Source organism: Physeter macrocephalus, unplaced genomic scaffold (assembly GCF_002837175.3).
Source record: "Physeter macrocephalus isolate SW-GA unplaced genomic scaffold, ASM283717v5 random_1522, whole genome shotgun sequence".
NCBI classification, from domain to species: Eukaryota; Metazoa; Chordata; class Mammalia; order Artiodactyla; family Physeteridae; genus Physeter; species Physeter macrocephalus.
The window spans coordinates 1,239-25,000 of record NW_021146526.1 but is presented as its reverse complement, the minus strand read 5'-3'; the positions used below and the strand labels follow the sequence as shown (position 1 = coordinate 25,000).

Here is a 23,762-nt window from a genome sequence, read left to right as displayed (position 1 = left end):
AGATGCAAAAGATTACATAATGAGTGACCCCATGTACATGAAACGTCCAGGAAAGGCAAATTCATAGAGTCAGAAAGCAGATCGGTGGTTTTTCTGAGGCTGAAAGTGGCAGCAGGGTTTGAGTGCTAACAGGTTTGAGGAAATTTGGGCAGGGGGTGGGGCAGGGGGGTGGGCAGTGGCTATGAAAATGTTCTAAAACTGGATTGTGTAATCGCTGGGCAACTCTGTAAACTTACTAAAAACATCACTGAACTGTACATTTACAATGGTGGATTTTAGGGTATGTAAAATATCCTCAATAAAGCTGAAAAAACAAAGTAAAACCTTACTGCAGAGCAAATAAGGGAAACTGCTCATTTCTCCATATTCTGTACCTTGACTAGCTTTTTTGGATAAAGAAGGCAGTCTTTAAAGTATTGAAAGTCAAACAGTTACTATTAGCTAGATGTGGAGTTAATTAAACAGTTTCATGATTATTTTCTTTGGGAAGACATGACTCAAATCTCCTCCAGATGTAAAACTCTTAGAAGTCACAGTTCTATACCACAATACTCTATGGAGAGATGTTGCCAACAAAAATATTTTGAAGAAGCTCTTGTTAGTTTAGATATTCTCTCACTTGAGCCACTCAGCAAGCAGCCTCCATCACATTCCTGCAGGATGAGAGAAACCTTCTTCAGAGTATTTGCTTTGTCAACTAACAACAGTGATGGAAGGGAAAAGGGCTTGGGTTTGCCTCTGTCATGAACACCAAAAAAATAGCACCTGCCATACAAAGTGACATCTTAAAAGACTTCAAGTACCCAGTGTAAAGACTCCCAGAGTAAGAAAACAAATGTCACATTCCCATGACAACAAACAAGAATGAAATCTTGTCCTTCTGAACTAAAATGGCTGTTCAGAAATTCTCTATTAACTCTGCTCTGAAAAGCATAATGCTTACATTATTCCTTTTACAGTGTACTTCTGAGCATGTTTTGACAAGACAGGATGATCTTAAGAGTCAAGAAACAGAATAAGCTGTTTTCCCTGTGGAGCTTGCTCTTGTGATACAAGAGTTGTCATGGATTAACAAATTCATCAACAAACAGGAGTCAATAAACATACCTCTCTTAACACTGTATATACATTTTCTTTGTCACATCATTATGCAGAACATGACCCCAAAATGCATATATCAGGGACACACAACCATTAGTTCCAAAGATACAAAGAAAATCTGGTCAAGGAAACCCAAAAGACAGTTGATCAATCTTTAGTCTACACAAATCATAAATGTGTCAGGTGATGTAACAGGGCCAATGAACTGCACAACCCAGGGGGGACATCAGTAATTCTGTAATCTAGGGTGAATTTCCTGGAACTGCACAGTGCACAACCTATGCAGCTGCACATGGTGGCCCTGGGATTAGCCATCTCATAAAAACACTGATTCATAATTATGGCCTTTCACAGGAAGTACGTGAAAATAGAACAGATGAAAAAATTAGGGTAAGACCCTGAAGGCAGGCCTCTGAAAACCTTAATTATCCACAAAGGAGTTTTACAAAGGAAATTCTGGAAAAAAAAAAAAAAAATCACTCGACCTGACCTGGATGACTATTTTTAGAGCCTTCACTTTCTGGTCCGAGGCCCAGGCGTCCTTCAGCGACTGGTTGAGCTCTTCTATGCGGTTCACATAATCCTGTTGAGTCAAATTCAACAGCTCCTTTTGGGATCCCTGAGGGCAGAAAGTAGAAAGATACAGGCACAGAAGAAAAAACATTGTTGGACTCCCCCCTCGCCCCCATGAACAGTACTGAGTATTAGCTGAGTTTTGGTCTCTAAGTTTTCCTCATATCCTGACCAGGATTGATAGTTCTGTCTTGTAATCAAAGAGGTTCTTTGAGTTTTCTGCAAAGATGGCTAGAGGGCAGTGATTGAAAAACTGGCCTTGAACACAAGTCAGACCTGAGCCCATTCCCAGCTGAGCCACATTCTAACCGTATGATTCTAAGTGAGCTGCTTTCCTCCCTGAGTCTCTTCTGTGAACAGTGATAAACAGGACTTACCTTACTCAACAAACAGTTATTGGGGGGTATTGTGTGCCAGGCAAGTATGGTACACCAGATGCCCCAGATACAAAGGTAAGCAAAAAGACACTGTTTCAGCACTAATGCAGTTTAAGGTACAGAGGACAAGACGGACATTAATACAAACTGAGACAAATGCTCGGGGAAACAATTCTACAAAGACACATATCATAGTTCTCTGAATCTGAGGTGCCCGTTTTAAGAAGCACAACTGTTTTACGTACCACTTAAGGAAGAAAAAATGCCGATCACGGACATGCACCAATTGAGAGACACAGTCCAATTTCAGGGATATTCAAATGTTGGGGGAAAGGTTCATCTCAGAATGGACTCTAGAATGGTGGTCAGGAATGGTTTCCTGGAGGAAGTGATGCTTGAGACAAACTCTCAGTGGTGTACAGGTATTAACCAGGCAATGGAGGGTTGTTAACTAGACCAGGGAGAGAGAATTCAGGACAGAGAGCAGACCCAGCAAAAACCCATGGCAGAAGAGGGCAAGGTCATCACATGGATGAAATATTAAAACATATGTAAAGACCTGGCACCACCCGGCACACAGTACATGCTCACTAATCCTTGCCTACTGTTAAGATGCTGATTGCACAGCTCACAGGACTGAGGGTCATGCTAACCCACATGAGGAGACCAGGAACCAAATATTTTTTATATGAATGCTGCCTGGAATCCAAAATAAAGAACTTTTTTTTTTAATTGAAGTATAGTTAATTTACAATGTTGTGTTAGTTTCCGATGTATAACAAAGTAATTCAGTTATACATATATATACTCTTTTTCATATTCTTTTCCATTATAGTTTATTACAAGATATTGAGTATAGTTTCCTGTGCTATACGGTAGGTCCTTGCTGTTTTTCTATTTTATATATAGCAGTGTGTATATGTTAACCCCAAACTCCTAATTTATCCTCCTGCCCTTTCCCCTTTCGTAACCATAAGTTTGTTTTCTATGTCTGGAGCCTGTTTCTATTTTGTAAATAAGTTCATTTGTATCATATTTTAGATTCCACATATAAGTGATATCATATGATATTTGTCTTTCTCTGTCTGACTTACTTCACTTAGTATGATAATCTCTAGGTCCATCCATGTTGTTGCAAATGGCATTATTTCATTCTTTTTTATGGCTGAGTAATATGCCATTGTATAAATACACCACATTGTCATTATCCATTCATCTGTTGGACATTTAAGTTGCTTCCGTGCCTTGGCTTTTGTAAATAGTGCTGCTATGAACACTGGGGTGTATGTATCTTTTCGAATTAAGAGTTTTCTCTGGATATATGCCCAGGAGTGGGATTGCTGGAAGAACTCTTTATTAAAGGAATACAAGTAGGAGGTTCAGGAAATCTGAACTGATCCCAACCGGTCACTTGAACTGTGAGATAGGATCCTCCCTGCCCCTCTGCTGTAGGAGGAGCCACGCGACTAGTTTGGGCAAATGGGTGGTGAATAGAGTGGCATGTGTCCCCTCTGGGCTGAGGCAGTGAAAAGTGACCCTTTCTTCAGCTCTGCTGTGACAACCCTGGAGCCATATGTTGAGATGGCAGCACCATGAGATGGTGGTATGTCTGTCACCTACACTGGACGAGTAATGTGAGGAAGAAATAAACCTTTGTTATATTAAGCCACTGAGATATGGGGGGTCCATTTGTTACCACAGCACAACCTAGTCTTATCCTGACTAATATGCTATGTTAACCTGGAAGCCATGGGGCAGCCATGTGCTCCTGTGAGCAGGGGGAAGCAAGGAAACCAGTCTGCAGAAAAACAAATAAAAAAAGGAGAACTAGAAAGAGTCTGGAGGCTGCACAGAAGCAAGAGACACAGAGGACAGCTGCTGGGGTTCTGGGTGGTTTTTCAGTTCCTGATTCCAGGCCACTGTGCCTTTGGGTTCAGGGTAGTGCCCCAGTATCCTTCAATACAGTCCTTATTTTCCGTGTAAGCCAGCTCAAGTGACTTTCAGATACTCAACAGACAAACGAGCTTTGATAAAACCCTTAGCAATTCCCTTCCTACCAGCCAATGACATGCAGACTGAGGCTCTCGGGCGCCCTAACTCAAAATATGTCATTTCTGAATTGGAAAATAAAATATTGGACTATTAGACTCTGCTGAGCACCTAACAACTCTGGTCTTAGAGCTGGAAGGACCCTGAAACTGGGGCAAGATGCAGGACAGAGCAATGGCAACTGCCATTATATGGATCTCTGTGGATTTCAAAGCATTCCCATTCAGCCTACACAACTATATTTTTTATCCCCATTTTACAGATGAGGAAATGGGTATAGGAAGATGAATGCCCAAGGGCACCCTGTTAATAAGCAGTCAAGCTAAGGCCTCTAGACTCAGAATGGTGACGGTGACAGTAGCTAACACTTGCAAAGCATGTACCATGTGCTGGGTGCTGGTCTAAGCACTTCACATACATTAACTCATGTAATCCCCTGTAATCACCCTAGGAGGCAGGTACTAGGTAGCACCCCCACTTTACAGATGAGTAAACTGAGGCACAGAGCTCAAGCTCTTAAGTACCTTGTCCCAAATTACAGAATTACCAAACAGTAGAGCCAGGATTCAAACCCAGGCAGTCTGGCTCCTGAGTTTGCCCGCTTAACCCCCATGCTATGCTGCCTCTCTGATACTCCAGAGGATGCAAACTCACCATCTCCAGGGGCCAGGCTAGTAATGTTTATGAGTGAACTGGGCCAGGGAGGACCATGCAACTTGGACAGTACACACCCAGGTTAAATGCAAGAATGCGAGCCCATAGTTAGGTGGAATTTAAAAGAAGTCAGAAATCTGGATTTATACGTTAAATTTACTAATTTTTATGAGTTGGCAAGAGTCATGTTCTTTAAAAGCACGTGCAGGCTAACTGAAAGAGTTCAGCAGCTGAGTGACCATGCACAGCCTCTGCAGCAGGCATGACCGTTTTACACTATACGAGGCGGCTCCCCGGCAGATGGCTACCATTGGCTTTCACAGTTAGACCCTGCCCCCAGACATCCGGGGTTTGCTCAAGCAACACAGTGAGAAAAACACCTTCAGAAAACCAGCCCAAGGAAGGCTCCTGTGAGCTTGGCCAGCTGCGCCACTGGCATCTTTCCCTGGATCAGTTGGTGCCTCAGGAGGACTGAACACAATGCGCAGTTCGAGAATTAATCAGAGAGCGGCCACCAAGACTGACCTCACCTGGCAGAAGCACAGGAAGCCCCGCCCCTCCCTTGATTCAACAACTGACTTGCTCACCTCCTCAAAATCATCCAGCTCCTCCAGCCTGGTCCGAACCTTCTCCGACATTGCGGATATGGCAGTCCCAGCTTTGCCTAAACAGAATGGATTCATGTCACACAGGTGGCTTTCCTCTGTCACCAATACCCCCAAAGGAAGGCATCTTTCACTCTACACTTCATCATGAATAAAGAGGCTGGGGAACAACTTCATTACAGAAAACTCCCTGAGATTCTGAAAGCAACTTCCTTACGTAACCAGTTTCATCAGAAACATTTCTGCTTAGGAGCTGCCCGTGGGAGTGCAGTGGGCCAGCCTCAAAAAGGTTCTGCGACATTTGATATTTACAAACTTTTCACTGAATCATTTGTTTATTCCTAAAGAAAGGCGGTCCAGATAAGGATGCCAAAAATCCGTCATTTAATTGTTTTCCACAAACAAAAGGCCCTCTCAGGCTCATATTCACAGTGCAGAACTGTGGTACTAACAACGAACAAAACAACAATCCCACTGTCTGTCCAGAGGTGGAAACACTAGGGCTTCAAAAGCCGTCTCTTCAAGCAAACAGGACTAGTGAGGCTCCTTCCATCATCTGTCAGCACAACTCTTCCCATCAGCAGGGACTGGCGGGGAGAGAAGGAAAGGACTCCAGGCCACGGGCCGGTCACAGGACAGGGCTCTCTGGCCAGCTGGCTGCTGCCCTCCAGAGCCTCCTGTTTCAGAACCCTTTCTCCATCTTACGGGTGTTTCTGTTCTAGACCAAAGGTTTCCTTGCTCCTGCCTACCGAACTCACTCTCAGGAACTAAAGTTTACTCTTTTAAGGCACTGGTTTCTTAGCTCTGGTGTTAACTCACAGATTTGTCTGGGATCAGCTGAGAGCATGGTACAATTATTTAATTACTAACAACTATTAAAATTAAGAAGTTTCCAAATAATTTGATTTTTTTTTACCTTACTTCTACTTCTCCCTTCATTTTGAAATATAGTACAGAACATGTATATATGTACTTTTTAACAGATAATTATAAAACCTTTGTAGCCACCACCCAGATTGTACACTGTCTTGCTTCTTTCATTCACCACTGACTTTAGTTCATGAAGTTTACCCCTGTCATTGCATAAAGCTGTAGCTCACACATTTTCACCACTGTTTAGTATTTTCCATTGTGTGACTACATCACAATTTCTTATTCTACCATCAGTGGATGCTTGGGTTGTATTCTGCTTGGGGTTACTATGAACAATACGCTATAAACATTTCTGTGCATGTCTGCTAGTTCATATATGCATGCATTTCTTCAGGGTAGTTTCTCAAACTTTTACAGGAATCACTTAAGGATGTGTTAACATGCAGATTCTGATTTTTACTAGGTCTGGCAGGGTCTGAGACTCTATATTTCTAATGAGCCCCCGGTGACGTCAATGCTGCTGGTCCTTGGACCACACTTTAAGAAACATGGATTTGGGCAGAGCTGAAAAAATGCATTCTATAAAAGGCCATATATAAGTATTTTAGGTTTTGTGAGTCATATAGTCTCTGTCACAACTACTCAACTCTGCCATTATAGCGCAAAAGCAGCCATAGACAATATGTAAACAAACCGGCATGGCTGTGTTCCAATAAGACTATTTACAAAATCAAACAGTGGGCCAGATTTGGCCTACAGGATATAGTTTGCCAATTTCTGATCTAGGGTATATCCTAATAGTGGAACTGCTAGGTCAAAGGGTTGGCCCATCTTCAATTTGAACAGATAATGCAAAAGTGCTTTACACAGTGGTTGTGTCATTTTACACTCCCACCAGCAGCACGTGAGCATTTCTGTTGCTCTACATTCTCACCAGCAAGTGATATCGTCACTTTCTGATCTCTCCAAACTGGTAGATACGCTAGATATGCTATGATTTACTTTTTTATGGTTTGGGGTCAAAGTTATGCCCATGACAAAGGTGCTCCGACTCTCTTGATTTCTAACGTGCTGCCTCAACCTGCAGAGAACGAGGAGAGTTGCAGCTGCCATACCAGCAATTTGCACATAAACCACGGCTGTGCTCCTCTGCACCCCAATGATATAGGATCTAAGACAGTGGCTTCATAATCACCCAGGAGCTTTAAAAACGGAATTCCTGGGTCCCCTTCCTCAAGGTTAATTCAATAAGTGGAGTGGGACCCAGTGGTCTGTATTTTTATGAAATATATATATATATTCCTCAGGTGACTCTGCTGAACAGCTAGTTGAGACACCCTGGTCCAGACTGTGTCTTGGCACAAGAAATTGAGAACTGCCGTATTCAGGGACCAGTGGCTGATAAGACTGAGTGTGTGACTCCCCTCACCGGTGCATCTGTGTTTTCACGAGGGATAAAGACTTAAGGCAAAGGAAAGGATCTATAAAAAGGAGAATTTCAACCATTTCCCAGCCAGTGAGGAGGCACACAGACGGGAGACTACTGCTCTGTAATCCCAGAATCAAGCACTGAGTTTCTGTTTTCCTCCTAGTAAACTCTTTGGTCTTTTTTTTTTTTCATTCGTCATCTAAATACGTATTTTGATTCTACTAAGTCTATACATAATCTAGGAAATAATAGCTTCAATTGAATTAAACATCAGGATTGGACGTTTTTTTCCTTCGGAAAATTATATTAAAGGTAATGGGAGAATTCCCCATCAAAACAGTAACAACAGCAAAAACTCACCTTTTTCAGATCCCATAAAAAGATTCTGCAGAGGCAAAAAATATATGTTAATATTTTTTAAAACTTACTGGACCCTGTAACAAAAACTTTACTTATTGTTCAAGCAGCACTAAGACAACATGATCCATCGTTTTCCAACAAAGCCACTTATTTATCTAAATGAAAAACAGAAATATTTATTCAAAGGAAGAAAATACAGCTCACTAGAAACTAGAGATTCAAATATCTACTCATTTCAGGACTCTCAAAATGAGCCAACAAAAAGCAAAATTTTGAGACAGTGGTGGCAATGTGATAGCATTTAGCTTACTCTAAATCAGGGTTTCATAACCTCGGCAATATTGACGTTATGGGCTGGAAAATTCTGTTGTGGGAGGCCGTCCTGTGCACTGTAGGATGTTTAGCAGCATCCCTGGCCTCTACCCACTAGATGCCAGTAGCACTCCCACAGTTGTGACAACCAAACACGTCTTCAGACATTGCCACATGTCCCCTGGGGAGTAAAATTACTCCTGGTTGAGAATCACGGCTCTATATTAAATCAGTGCAATCAGAAAACAGTAAGAAAAAGAATTAAATAGTCCAGCAATTCTGCCACCATTCTGCTTAACAAGTATAGACTCTGGGAGAAGGGAGCAGAACCTTCCTAGTCGCTACTGAGTTCACCCCTTCCTCCCTGCTCACAGCCCCGATTTTTGATGGGTGCACTGTGTACAGCCCATGACTACCTTCAAGACAAATGTAACTGGACCTGTTGAGGGGACTCCAGGAAGTGTTCTTTTTTTTGGCCGCACCACTCGGCATGTGGGATCTTAGTTTCCCGACCAGGGATCAAACCCGAGCCCCCCCTGCAGTGGAAGCGTGGAATCTTAACCACTGGACCACCAGGGAAGTCCCAAGGAAGTGTTCTTGAATGAGAGAGGGTGCATCCCACTTTCCCCTTTCCACCTTCTAACAACCTGGACATGAGGTAACACTGAACATGACAGAGCAGCAAGACAGAAAGAGCTGGGTCCCTGATGGCTTTGGAGCTGCCACCTAGTCCTGGAATATCTGCCTCTAGACCTCTTTCCAGTATGAAGAGAGACGAACATCTCTCTTCCTCAGGGAGGGCTTCAGTTACAAGCCAGTCCTTGACGACATAAGCATTAACCTGCTTTCCCTGGTTGAGCAACTCGCAGAGTACAAGGTAAGCCTCGGGCACTAGCCAACAACTTGACCCAGTGAGTGCCACCCAAAGAAACAGTGAACTTCCAGCCCTGGCAGAAAACCCACCAGTGGGACTCCCTGAGCAACAGTAAGAAGTTAACCTTCTTCAGGATGGCACTCTCCTCCCCTCGTAACTCTCACCTCCCCAGAGACAGGACTCTGCGGCTCCAGTTCTTTCTCTGAACTGTGCCTGATCCCCGATTCTTAACACATTTTTTGAGGAACCAATTAGCACGTTTTCTCCCAACTAACATTGACATAATAACTGAAACTTACAGAACCTCGGCGTTGGGGCAACATAACTGTGATACTGTGATTTGTAAGAAGAAATATATGTTTAGTCTTTGTCCCAATTCCTGGCACAAAGCTCCTAACCCTTGGAATTTCCTAGGTGAGCGAACAATCCAGGAGTCTTCTGTTCTTTTTAGGAAGCACTCTCCTGTGATTTTCTGGAAGCACCTAAGGATAGAGGCTGGTTGTCAGGGGAACCAACCACATGATTAGAGGGTGGAAACTTTCAGTCCCACCTCCCTGATTTCTAGGGAGGGGAAAGGGGCTGGAGGTTGAACCAATCACCAGTGGTCAATGATTTAATCAATCATATCTATGTAATGAAGCCTCCATAAAAACCCAAAAGGACGGGGTTCAAGGACCTTCCGGGTTGGTGAATCAGAACACATCCACATGCTGCCGTGCTGGACCCCAAACTCCATGGAAACAGACGCTCCTTTGTTCAGGACCTCACCCTAGGTATCTCTTCATCTAGTTACTGGTTCATATCCTTTAATATCCTTTGTAATAAACCAGTAGTCTAGTCAGTTCTGTGAGCCACTCTAGCAAATTAACTGAACCCAAAGAGGTGGTCATGGGAAACTGATTTATAGCTAGTTGGTCAGAAGCCAGGTAACAACCTGGACTTTTGATTAGCATCTGATGTGGGGACTGAGCCCTTAAGCGGTGGGATCTGGTGCTCTCTCCAGATAGACAATGTCAGAATTGAGTTGATTTATAGGACACCCCACTGGTGTCGAAGAACTGCTTGGTGTGTAGGGGGGAACCTACACACTGGAATCGGGTGCAGAATCATAATAACAAAAAGAACTACGAAGTCTGAAGTAGACACTGGGAGAAAAGTATACTGGTACTCACAATAGAGAGCTTTTCCGTGGTAGTGTACCGGGCAAGGATTTCTCCTCGTTTGCTGGCCCAAGGCTCAAAATCTGATCCTACAATGGAGTTATCATCTCTGTCACGTTTCTTTCTGGAGTTGTCCTAAGAAAAGGCAAGACAATCTCTTCAGCAGCAATTTTTGAATCTTTTAAAAAAGTATAAGCAACCATGGTGATGACAGATGATAACACAGTATTGTATAAGTGAAATCGCTAAGACAGTAGAACTTAAATGTTCTCACCAAAAAAAGGGTAAGTATGTAAGGTAACATAAGAGTTAACGCAATGGAGGGAATCCTTTCACAATGTATATGTGTATCAAAGCATCACGTTGCACACTTTAAATATCTTACAATTTTATTTGTCAATTATACCTCAGTAAAGCTTAAAAAAAAAGTATGAGCGGAAGGCAGACAATCCCTCACTGTAGAATGTAACAGATCTGTCTGAAGGTTTACTATGCTAAAAAATTTTCAGGCCAATTCACCACAGATGGACAATAAACCTATCAAAAGATGCTCAAACTCATGAAAAATCAAGGAAAGGCAAACTGAAAGAGATCATTTTTCAACAATCAGAATGGCAAGATTTTAAATGACTGATAGTAGCCAGGCTGGCAAGGATGCAGGGCACAGGCACTCCAAAATACTGCTATGCTGATGGGAGTGTAAATTGGTGAACGCTTTCTGGAGAACAATCTGGCAGTAGCCATCAAAACCTTATGTATATGGGGACTTCCCTGGCAGTCCAGTGGTTGAGACTTTGCCGTCCAGTGCAGGGGGTGAGGGTTTGATCCCTGGTCGGGGAGCTAGGATCCCATGCCTCAGGGCCAAAACACCAAAGCATAGAACAGAAGCAATATTGTAACAAATTCAATAAAGACTTTGAAAATGGTCCACATAAAAAAAAAACTTTATGTATATGTTACCTTAACCCAGTAATGAACTCCTAGGAAGTTACCCTGCAGAAACCCTTGCACGTAGGCACCAAGATCTATGTATGTTCAAGGACAAATGCGCCACCGCCTATACCAACAAACACCACACACGGTCTATGTGTCCATCATGGCAATTTAAAGCATGTCCCTGGGAATTCCCTGGCGGTCCAGTGGTTAGGACTCTGGGCTTTCACTGCCGAGGACCCGAGTTCAATCCCTGGTCGGGGAACTAAGATCCCACAAGCCGAGCAGTGCAGCCAAAAAAAAAACCAAAATCATGTCCTGTTCCTTACAATACAATGCAGCTGTTCAAAATAAGAAGGTTGTTCTGTAAGTACTAATATAGAAAGTTCTCCAAGACATATTGTCAAGTTTAAAAAAAAAAAAGTATATATGTTAAAAAAAAAAAAAAAGTAAATAGCTGTGTGCAATACCAGCAAAGAATGATGGTGGATTTTGAAGTCAGACTGGCCAGGCTTGAATTCCAGCCTGCATGTCACTTAACATCTCTGTTCCTCTGTGTGGACCTCTTTAAATGAAGCTTAGGCAGTATGAGAACTACTCTTGGAATGCACTTGGAAAATACCTGCTACGCAGTTGGCTGATACTCTTATTATTGCTGTTGTTGTTACTTACACATGAGTATGTATGTAAATGTTCAGAAATTGTTGTCATAAATATCTATGAAAATACAAAGAAAAAGTTGAAGAATATACATTACACTGATAACACTGATGACCTCCAGAGCGGAGAATAGAATGAGAACTGGTCAACTGGACTTCATCTGTAATGATTGATTTTTTACATGAAAAATTAGTAAATTGGTTATGTAATTACATAAAAATAAATCCAAAATAAAGGGAATGAAAAGAGTGAAATGAAAATAAAGAATTTTAAAATGCTTCAAGAAAAAGGAAGAAGCAGCAGTTTCCAGGATCTACACGCTCTGCAGTGCCACTGAGTCTGGATTATTTGAATTGTTACAACCCGAGTGCACTGCGTATTACTCGTTCAGTGAAAATCCCCAACCCTGCACCCACAGGACTGACCATAGCTAGGAGCATTACCATGGTAGCCGCCAGGGCTGCAGGGTCAGCAGAGGCCGCAAACATGGAGAGGGGGTCAGTCCCATCCAGGACGCTGCTCAGTGGGTCCACCACGGAGCTGGAGGATGAAGAGGACGTGGAAGAAGTGCTTCCTTTCCGGCTCACTTTCTTTGTCTTTGACTCTGTGACCTGTGGGGAAAATTTGTGGAGGTAAAATGGTAGTCTCCTATGACTTTTCCCAATGAAACACTCAAATGGGTTTTCCCTTGTTCCGTTATGAACTGACCATTCCTTTGCAGCAGGGACACTTATTTTTGCGACAAATTGACATGACTCGGAATCCCAGCTGTCGAGGAAGGGAAGGTGAGAAATTGGGGTTAGGAAGGGAGAGACAGGGTCTTTGAGATTTAGAAGGTGATGCTATAACTGAATTCTTGTAGGGCCTTCTTACTCAAAGTGTAGTCTCTGGACAAGCAGCAGCCCTATCACCTGCCAGCTCATAAATCTGTAGACTCCCAAGCCCCACCCCGGACCCACTGCATCAGAATTTGCATCTTGCAGCAATGGTCTAGGTAGGGTAACGAACCAGCATACGAAAGACCCCAGAGTCGTCATACTCAAAGACGGTCTCAGTGGCTCTGTGTGGCCAGCTCATCATCACAAAGCAGTGAGTGCCCAACTCCTCCCTTTCAGGAGAACTGTGTATGTGTTAAGGAGCAAGCGGGGGTGTTGGAGTGTGAAGCCATGTTCTTGTTCCACTGCCCCCAACCCTCCCCAACTTCAGATGACCAGACCGTGGTGAACCCCTGAGCCAAGAGGATCCAACCAGAGCCACAGTCTGTCTGCTGAAAGTTTAGGATCAACACCCAGAAGGGCTAGTTAGGCTCCACTCCTTTTTAAATGAGGAAGCTATAAAAACCCAGAACAATTCTTCAGAGAGAGAGAGGATTTAACAGAATGAAGGAGAGAGGGTGTTGGATAAAAGAGAATTTGGCCTCTGTCCCCGGTTCCTGGAAAGGAGACTCCAAGTCCTTGGAGCTTCAGTCATTCATGAGCCCCTAATCACACCTGAGTTTATGCTAATGAGAGGATGCTGAAAGACCAAACATGTGATTAAAGGGTTTGGACTTTCAGCCAGGTGATAACCCTCACTGTAGAACATAACAGATCTGTCTAAAGGTTTACTATGATAAAAAATTTTCAGGCCAATTCACCAGAGATGGACAATAAACCTATCAAAAGATGAAAAAGATCTCACTTCAGCAGAGGGGAGGGAAGCTGGAGATCAAGTTCAATCATGTGGCCAAGGAATCAATCAATCATGTGTGTCATAAAACCCCAATAAAAAGTTTGGACACCAAAGCTCAGTGGAGCTTCCCAGTTGAACACATGCTGCACCGGGAGGTGATGCACACCCTGATTCCACAGGCAGAAGGCAAGGAAGCTCTGCATTTGGGACCCTCCTCCTTGCCCTGTGTGTCTCTTAATTTGGCTGGCCCTCATGTGCATCCTTTATAATATAAATATAAGCATAAGTATTACACTTTCCTGAGTTCTGTTCTAGTAAATTATCAAACCTGAGGGAGGTCTCCGGAAACCCTTGGATTTGTAGCCAGTTGGTCAGAAGTGCAGGTGGCCTGGGGACCCCCAAATTTACAGCTGGAGTCTGAAGCTAGGGCAGTTTTATTGAAGACCATGCCCTCAATCTGTGGGGTCTGACACTAACCCTGGGTAACTTGGTGAAGCGCCTCCCACTGGTGCATGTTTGTTGTTCTTGTCTGCCTGGCATCCATTCCTCCATCTCCCAGGCTCAACAGTCCAAATTTTCTTTGGGAAGGCAGCCTTGCCCGACTCTCAGCTCTTAAAGGCCTGGTGGAGTGGACTCTGCTCCTGGCTCCCAGGGTGGGCAGGAGCCCCAACCCAACCAATCAGCATATTCTACACCCCAGTCACCAGGGTTGATTCAGGGAAGGACACGTAACCCAACTGGGCAAACAGCAAATGCAGAGAAGACACTCTCCCTGCTGTTGGGTTTGAGTTCCTGAGATTGGAACCAACTCACTGGTGGGTCAGCCACAGCCACTCGAGCCCGTGGGGATTTGAGGGGACCTGGGAGGCTGAAGCTTCTTCTTGTGACCTCCTGCTTTATGTAATCACCTCTGTGTGTTCTCAGGTTCTCTGCCATTCAGAAACGTCATGTCCTCAGTGTCTACTGGCATCTGTCAACCTCATATCCCACCTACGATGACAACCACGTAGCTTCTATTACTCGTAAATAAAAAAGTGCTAACTCAGATGAGACAATCTATGACTCTTGCTTGCCTTTTGCTTTGTTTTTTAAATAAACTCACAGATAGACTAAGATGCTATTCAGGACAGCACCCTATAAGAGTAATCAGACTGATCTTAATATTTCAAATAGGCAAATTAAGAAGTATTTTGTTTACACCTCCAAATCAGGAACAAAGGCATCCCATATGCATGATCACCCCACTAATATGAGACAGGGATGAATAAAAATGATGGTGGGTGAGACCAACATCACACAAAAAAAAATGGGGCAGAGAACAGACTGGTTGATTTAAATATGCAAAAGCACCTACCACTGGCAAAATGAGAAAGACCCAGGAATACTGTCTATAATTTTATGGAATAAGAATGTCACAGAGGGACCCTTGACAAAACTTACAGTTATGGGTTTCAGTGGGTGATAGTCCCCAAATTCCAGTGGTACAGCCTCCAACCGGCATGATGCAAACTCAGCCTTGTAGTTCCTGTTCCTGGAATGCCTGGTAAACAGCAAAACCCAGAAACCAATTAGTTGGAGATGCATACACACTAAAAACTTTTTGCTGAGACTTCCTCATTGATGAGACAGTTTACAGTGGAACAGCATTTTTACCAAGACCAATAAGAAGTGGTAAATTTTTAAAAAAACATTTTTTTAAATCAGTTTGAAGGTATAAGGAGCTGCCGAGGCAAATAAGACCTGCGAGGACAGACACCAGAACAAAGGGAAGCTCACTGAAGTGAAGCCAACTTTCTTGCCCAGCTATCTCTCACAGAGCATTTTGATTCTTGGCATGGGACAAGAGGCTAAAGCCAGGCAGAGGGCAGCTGCTAGGGGGCAGAGTAGCCAAAGAAGCTTTAAGGAAAACTCCCAGGGCTGTAGAGATAAACTAGGGTTCAGGGCTATGGAGACAGCCAGGGCTTGAAGGAAGAGAATCTGAAGAGAAGGCAATGCAGAGAAGTGAGAGATTCGGTCCTGGTTTCCCCTCAAAGTATTCTCCAATTAAGCTGTGGAAGAGCAAGAGGAATAAGCCAAGTAGATGAAGAGCAGACAGTTTTCATCAGTCTTGCGGAGGCTTAACAAGTGAAGGGATTAGTGAGAAGGAACATAAAAGGGGAGAGATCACCCACATTGAAGCATGGAGAGGAAAAAAGATGAAAAGCAGAGTGCCTAAGGGACATGAAGAAAGGTCTAACGCACATACGATTCGAATTCCAAAGAAGAGAGGAGGAACAGGCAGAGCAGTATTTGAAGAGGTAATAGCTAAAAATTTTCCCCAACTAAAGAAAGACACTGATTCACAGATTCAAGAAACGCTTGTGCCCCAAGCAAGACCAGTACAAAAACAAAACAAAAAACAACCATACTTAGGGCCTTCATAGTAAAATGGCTAAAAACTAAAAAGAGAGGATTTCTTAAAAGGAATGAAGATATGTTATTTTCAAAGGACAACAGTAAGATTATTATCTCAGCACAGAAATGAGAGCCACAAGACAAAGGAATGATACCTTTAAAGTACTGTAAGAAAATAATTGCCAACCAAGAATTCTAGACCTAGTGAAACTACCCTATGAACATTAGGGCAAAAGAAAGAAGTTTCCAGTCAAAGAAAAAGGAGAACAGCAGCAGTAGCAGAAGCACACCTTAAATTTTTTTTAAATGCTGAAAGTAGAAAGAAAATGATCCCAGCTGAAAGTAAAAAATATATGCTAACATGTATATATATATATATATATATATGCGCATTATGTGTGTACATATGCATATATACTATATATACACTAAAGAGCATACAAAAGATAAAGGTGTAGGTAAAACTAAATATCAACTACAAAAAATAACTTCTTACGGTGTTTAAAGTATATATAGAATTAAAATGCATGAGAACTAGAACATAAAAGGCAGGAGAGGTGCTACGATCTGAATGTGTGTCTTCCTAAAATTCACAGGTTGAAATCCTAACCCACAAAAGGTATTAGTAGGTGGAGCCTTTGAGAGGTGCTTACATCTTGAGGGTACAGCCCTCATGAATGGGATTAGTACCCTTATAAAAGAGGCTCCAGAGAGCTCCCTAGCCCCTTCCACCATCTGAAGACACAGTGAGAAGGTGCTGGCTGTGAACCAGGAAGAGTGCCTTCACCTGACCATGCTGGTGCCATGATCCTGGAGTTCCAGCCTCCAGAACTGTGGGAAATTAAATTTTGTTATTTATAAGTAAACCAGTCTGGGGGACTTCCCTGGTGATCCAGTGGATAAGACTCTGTGCTCCCAATGCAGGGGGCATGGGTTCAATCCCTGGTTGGGGAACTAAGATCCCACATGCCACACAGCACAGCCAAAAAAAAAAAAGTTAAACCAGTCTGTTGTATTTCATTACAGCAGTCCGAACAAACTCAGACAGAAAATTGGTACCCAGAGTGGGGTGCTAGTATAACAAATATGGAAGCAGCTTTGGAACTGGATAATGGGTAGAGACTGGAAAAGTTCTGAAGTATGTGCTAGAAAAAGCCACTACCCTGAACGGACTGATTATCCAGTGATTATTGTGAGGGCTCAGAAAGAAAAGAGGAAAGCTGTAGAGAAAGCCTCAACCTTCTCAGAGAAAACCTAAGTGGTGGTAAACAGAATGTTAGTAGAACTGCAGGAGGTAAAGGTCATTCTGATGAGGCCTCATACAGAAAGGAGGAACAGGCTTTTGGACAATGGAGGAAAGCAATCCTTGTTATAAAGTAGCAAAGAGCTTGGCTGAATTAGTCCGAGTCCTGGTGTTTTGTGGAAGGCAGAACTTGTGAGCCATGAAATTTGGATATTTGGCTGAAGACATTTCTAAACAAAGTGCCGAAGGAGCAGCTTGGCTTCTCTTGAATGCTTACAGCAAAATTCAAGAGAGGAATGACTTAAAGACAAAATGGCTGACCAAACGGCAAACAGACTTAAAAACCTGAAAAACTCTCAGTTTCAAAGAGCACAGGAAGCTGGCCCCTTTGTTTCCTTGGCCTCCAGATGCCTTGAATTCATCCCTTCCACGCCCCCCCAACTCCCACCCCCATTCTCAGCTTCTTGACTTCATTAATATGTGTATGAACCCCAAATCTAATTGTGCCGTGCAATTAATCAGCTTTACTCAATAAGCCCCACCTACCCAGACACCTAACACAGTACAAAAGAACTGAGATCCCACGTAATTTCACTTCCATCCCTTTCTAAATAAATTTCCCTTCGAGTATAGGAAAGGAGAAAAGCTAGTTAACAATATAGACCGGCCTCTACTTGTTTTTTGTTTTTAAAGGAAAACCCCTACCACAATACGCTGCCTAGTCCCTTTGGGTTACATTTACTAAATATATACTGTCTTCATCTTCCAAAAATATTTCAGTTGAATTCAATTATGAAATATTCTTCCAAACTCCTTTTAATATGCTACCAGCCAATCCTTGATTTATAAAACAAACAAAACCCCAAAGAATAAATTGGAAGTCTAGTCATCAACAGCCATAATGGAGTTTAAAAAATCAACTTATACTTTTCTCCCTTTCAGATCACTCTTAACTTTATCAATAGAATTTTGAAAAGTTAATTTAATAGAATGAGTAGAAATGTAATCTGACCTGAAATTCAACTGCAAATGTGTTTTTCATCGCCATAATAATTATTAACAAATCAACAGCTAAAAAATGTACAATATCAAAACAGCAATATGACTTGATATACAACAACCAAATATCAGTTCTCATTTATTATGTGCTTATTACTGTTGGGGCCCACAGCGGGCCACCCCAAAATATGGCATATTGATTATCTTGAATTAAAGTTACTTAAGAAACTTAAGAAAGAGCCGATGTAGAGGGACATTCTGACCCTCCTCTCTGTCTCCCTGAAGGCAGGAAATAAGTCTCCCCTGTGAAAGGTGCCCACCTGCATCTGGAGGTAGAAGGACACCCTTGTCGCCAGAGATGGGGAACTCAGGGCCAAGAAGCCTATATAAACGAACCTTGTTATTTCTTTAATACCACAAGACTGCTGTTTAGATTCTTCACTAATCAAGCACCCAAAGCCCAACTTTCTTTGTTCTGTCAATTCCTCACAAATTTATAGTTTCTTTGTCTAAAAAGTATAAAAGCTGCCTGTTTCAGCCACTTCTTAGGTCCCATATCTATGAGACCTCCAGAACACACAAATTAAAATTTGTTTCTTTTTCTCCCATTAATTTACCTTGTGTCAATTTTATTATTGGTCCAGCCACAAGAACTCAAGAGAGTAGGAGGGGAAATTTCCTCTCCCTGACACTATATACCAGGATACAGGACAAGCCCTTTACCTCTATTTCCTCATTTAATCAATCCTATGAGGTAGGTACTATGATTATGCCCATTTCTCAGATGGAGAAGCTGAGGCTGTTGGTAACTTGTGAGAGGTTAGCAAGTGATAGAGACAGATGCAAACTGAGGCAGCCTGCCTCTAGGATTCAGTAGTTCTACAGATCATCTATAGGTCAACTTGAGAATGTGAAAAAGCAATTGTCTTTTTTTTTTTTTTTTAAGGACTGAGCTTTGAAATGAATTTTTTTTTTTTTTAAGTGTGAGGGGAGGGAATTCTTTGGGGAAAAAATACTTGTTCTGGAAACACCTTTTAAAAAAAAAGAAAGGGAAGGAAACATTTACCCTTGCTGTAAGTCCATGTCAAGTTGCTATTTCGATTTTTCAATCATTTCTTCCATTATTTCCTCAAATTTGCTCTCAGTTCCCTAGTGTTTCCTATAGGTTGAGATGTTAAAAGCATTTTCTTCAATGCCTGGGTCTTTGGTAAGGCTAACAGTGACCTCTAGTGGGCATTTTCTCAAAAAGCCTTACTCTTCTTCCTGCGAACATAGCTGATAAGCTGGTAAAAATACCCCCAACTCCCAGCAATGCGAAAGGGTGGTCTGGCTCCCTGGCAGCTGCCACAGGAAAAAAAGGCCAACATTTCATACCTCCACTCCTAGCTTGGTCTGGCCTCTGGGTACTCCAAGTGTGAGTCACAGATCACCAACAAGGGCATCACCTGGGGAGTACTGAAATACCCCTACAGAATCAGGGTCTGCATTTCACCAAAATTCGCAGGTGACTGATATGCACATTAAAGGTTGACACTGCCCTATTTTTAAATTATTTACATTGGATAACATGCCTGTGTAGAAATCCTATTACCAGTTACCAAATTAATCTCCTTATACTGGAAATACCGAAATCCACTAACTGGTTTTTAATTCTCAAGTGACTTTTTAATTACTAATGGCATAATCTGGCCACACAGTTTTTTATCCCCCAATCACAATATACTCCCCCTCCCCAATAAAGTCTTAAAATGATGTAGAAATTCTGACTCCAAAGAATGGTATTTTTAACAATGCTATGACCATACGACTGAACAGGAAATGTAATCCACAGTGCACTGGACATCTCACAGGTGAGGTCAGTAATAACAAGTGTGGGTGAGAAGAGGCATGCTGGGGAGACCCATGACAGCACAGCAGGACTCAGGAACCCTGCTACCCAGGAATCTCAGCCCAGAATCTAGACTGTAGGGCCATATGACAATAATGATTAAGATCAGAGGTTTGGGACTTCCCTGGTGGTGCAGTGGTTAACAATCCGCTTGCCAATGCAGGGGACACGGGTTCGATCCCTGGTCTGGGAAGATCCCACATGCCACAGAGTAACTAAGCCTGTGCACCATAACTATTGAGCCTGTGCTCTAGAGCCCGTGAGCCACAACTACTGAGCCCATGCACTGCAACTACTGAAGCCCGTGTGCAGCAACAAAGACCCAACGCAGCCAAAAAAAAGAAGATCACAGGTTTGAGTTCCAAACCTCAGTGCTCCTTGCAGGCTATAAAGCTAAATGAACTGCTTCATCTTTCTGTCTCCACTTCCTTATCTGAAAAATAGGGTTTTTAGAAGATAAGATGTTGCACGTTCAGCACTTAGCACAGTGCCTGGCACAAAATAAAGGCTTGATAAATGTCAAATTTAATGACAGAAACACGTTTCTCCTCTGAGGGCCTCCTCAGTTTCCTCATTCATTCCATAAATATTACTCAGCACCTACTATCTGCCAAGCTCCATGCCAGGCTCTGGAGATACAATGATGGTTAAAACTCAGCCCCTTTAACTTAAGAAGCATCAAGTCTAGTGGGCAAACTGAAAGATGAACACATGCTACCACAGACAGAAATGTTTAGAGCACAGTCAGACTAGGAACTGTGGAGACACTAGATGCTAAAGGGCTTATGGCACCTCTCTCTGTAAAGTACACCAAAGGTAAAAATGCACTGGGATTAAACAGCATCTTCCTGGATCTTCTGATTACAAAATTCAGCCAGATAAGTGCATTGAAGCTATATGTTTTGGCATATAAGCCTTAGTGATTCCCTAAAAGGGGTTTTGCATGACTAGGTCAAAGAAAACTCAAGGCAGGTCATATAAGAACTCACTGGCGGGGCTTCCCTGGTGGCGCAGTGGTTGAGAGTTCGCCTGCCGATGCAGGGGAGATGGGCTCGTGCCCCGGGAGCGGCTGGGCCCGTGGGCCATGGCCGCTGGGCTGCGCGTCCGGAGCCTGTGCTCCACAACGGGAGAGACCACAACGGTGAGAAGCCCGCGTAACGCAATTTTGAAGGAAGACTCTTAAAGAGTTAGACACGTGATGGGAACACGAGAAAGACCGCTGTTTATCAAGCATAAAATCAGAAGTATGTATCTGATTATTTCTAAGGTCCAGGGCTGTATATTTTTTCATTTGCTCACTCACTCACTCATTCAATGTAAACCACTTCACATCATTTGCAGAGAAAGATCAGAAAATAATCTCCCTTTCTCACGTGCCCAAATAATTCCACTACTACCACCACAACTTGCTCCGGTTCTTCACACACTCATAGCAGCAGCTGGAGCCTGAAGCGCCAATCACTCCTAACTACTCCAGCCACAAGAGCCCGACAGGCCCATCAGCCTTGGGATGCGCCATTATCGTCTTCTTGATGACCTCCTACATCCTCCAAAACCCAATTTAAGGCTCTTCCTCTCTCAAGCTTTCCCCAAGCCTCCAGGTGTGCCTAATCCCCAATGCCTTCTTTGGATATCCTTCTATTCAGGAGCGTATCTGCTCCACTAAACTGTCAGCTCCTTGAGGCCAAGGAGTACGTCTGAGGGTTGTGCATCCTGAATGCCCAGTGCAGAGCCCTGCACAGAGTAGGATGAATGGCAGCCATTTCACAGATGAGAAAAGCAAGTCTCTAGATGAGCCCAGTCATTCAGAAAACAGCCAGGTCTTCCGAGTCGTCCAGACCAGAGCTGAGTCCACCATTTTCTGCATCCAGCTCCCCCAGAACCCGCGTCAACTTCTGGAAAAGCGGAGGCCGGGGAACTTGAGCTTTTTTTAGGGAATGAATGGAGAGGGGGGCATAGAAGGCGCGGGGAGAGGTAGCGGAGGAGAGGACCAAGATCCCACCCGTCCGGCTTCAGGGAGGTCCTCTGAACCCGGGTAGCGGCCGGGAATCTGTGGTCAAGACCACCCGGAGATGGGGTGGGAGACTCCACCAAACCCAACAGAAAACAGTTCCCACACTCCCTCGCAGAGACACACACCGAGACAGAGACAGAATCCCAGAAACAACCAAGGACACCACGTCCCTTAAGCCCAGCCGCCGCTTCCTCCTTACCAAGGAAAGACCGCCATCTTCCCAGTCACATGACCGCTAGTTCTGGGACCGCCGGCCCAATTCACCCTTCCAGACCACGCCCCGCCAGGCCGCCATGTTTGTGAGGGGCGGACGCCCCTCCCCCCGCAGGGCCAGGGCCGCCATGATTGTGAGGGGCGGGGCTCCCTCCCGCAAGGCACGGGCCTTGCCGCTCGGGCGGCCATGATTATGAGGGGCACCGCAGGCCTCGTGGCTGTTGGTGCCGCAGTGCTGACATGAGCCGGGATCTTGTGGCAGGTGGCCGCCTGGCCAGCCGGCGCCCTCTCGAGGCGGTGAAGAATCCAGACACCTGCGGAGAGAAGACGCTAACCGCGGCTGGGGTGGGAAGAGCGTCCAGCCCGCGCGTGCTTTTGCGGCTAATTAGCAGTTTGGCTGGGTAAGCCACGCCCCCTCTGCAGGACACTGTGCGCAACGCACCTCCGTGCACCGAGGAATTTAGGCACTTACCGTACCCACCTCCCAGGACTAACAACCTGGGTCTCTAAGGGCTGCCCTAGATCCAAATGGGACAGCTTTCGACTGGAACTAAACTAACTGGAGAAATCGGGGTCAGCATTTCACCCCACTTGGCGAAGCCGTACGTTTCTATGAAGGTGGATGTCCGTTTCCACTACAGAACTTCCGTGCTCTAGTCTAGTCTAGTTTTCTCTGATTAAAAAAAAAAAAAATCACAGGATATTTTACTAAATAGTTGCCATAATAAGCATGTGTCACGCCCTGTGCTGAGCACTTTGCGTTCACTCTTCATTTACTCCTCACTGCAAACCTCTGAAATTACGGCAACTGGGATTTGACTTGACTCCAGAGCTGACTACTAGTTTAACAGGGGAGATCTAACGGGGGTGACTGTTGGTTAACAGTTGGTTAATCACAAGGCAGCATCTGATCCTCACTTTTTTCCGTTTTTCTTTAAAGTATCTTTTCTGACAGGAGGAGGTCAGAAAACCACATTCTCAAAAATCTCCTCAGGAAAAGGGAATAGAACATACCCTAACCCTCTAATGGAATACGTAGTTTATTTAGCACGCTGAGTCCTAGTTTCTTCAGCTGTGAAGTTAGGATAATTCTGACTGAGGTGAAGGGAGATGATTATCAAATGCCCGGCAAATGGTCAGCACTCAGTTGAAGCAGTACATCACTCACTTGGCAGGCTAAAAAATCATATTGTAACTTCTGTGACCTTCCTGTTTTCAGAGCTTTTCTTTCCAGGGCCACAGACGATGCAGTGTATCATAAAGCAGGGCTTCTCCCGTTTGAATTGCACAGACTCACCCGGGGATCTTAAAAGCAGGTTCTGATTCAGCTCTGGGGCAGGGCCTGGGCTTCTGCATTTCTAACAAGTCCCCGGGTGGCAC

General features: G+C 43.8%; 1 protein-coding gene across 1 annotated transcript; it reads right to left on the bottom strand.

The window, feature by feature from the left end:
* Nucleotides 1-1,539: 1,539 nt before the first annotated feature.
* LOC114485395 (VPS35 endosomal protein-sorting factor-like) lies at nucleotides 1,540-22,681 on the bottom strand. Its single transcript, XM_028486739.1, has 7 exons — nucleotides 22,369-22,681; nucleotides 15,072-15,171; nucleotides 12,404-12,571; nucleotides 10,380-10,502; nucleotides 8,022-8,046; nucleotides 5,342-5,418; nucleotides 1,540-1,720 (listed from the first exon to the last, which is right to left on the bottom strand). The coding sequence occupies exons 1-7, from the start codon at nucleotides 22,569-22,571 to the stop codon at nucleotides 1,544-1,546; spliced, it is 873 nt and encodes a 290-aa protein (XP_028342540.1). The 5' UTR covers nucleotides 22,572-22,681; the 3' UTR covers nucleotides 1,540-1,543.
* Between the last annotated feature and the right edge of the window lie 1,081 nt (nucleotides 22,682-23,762).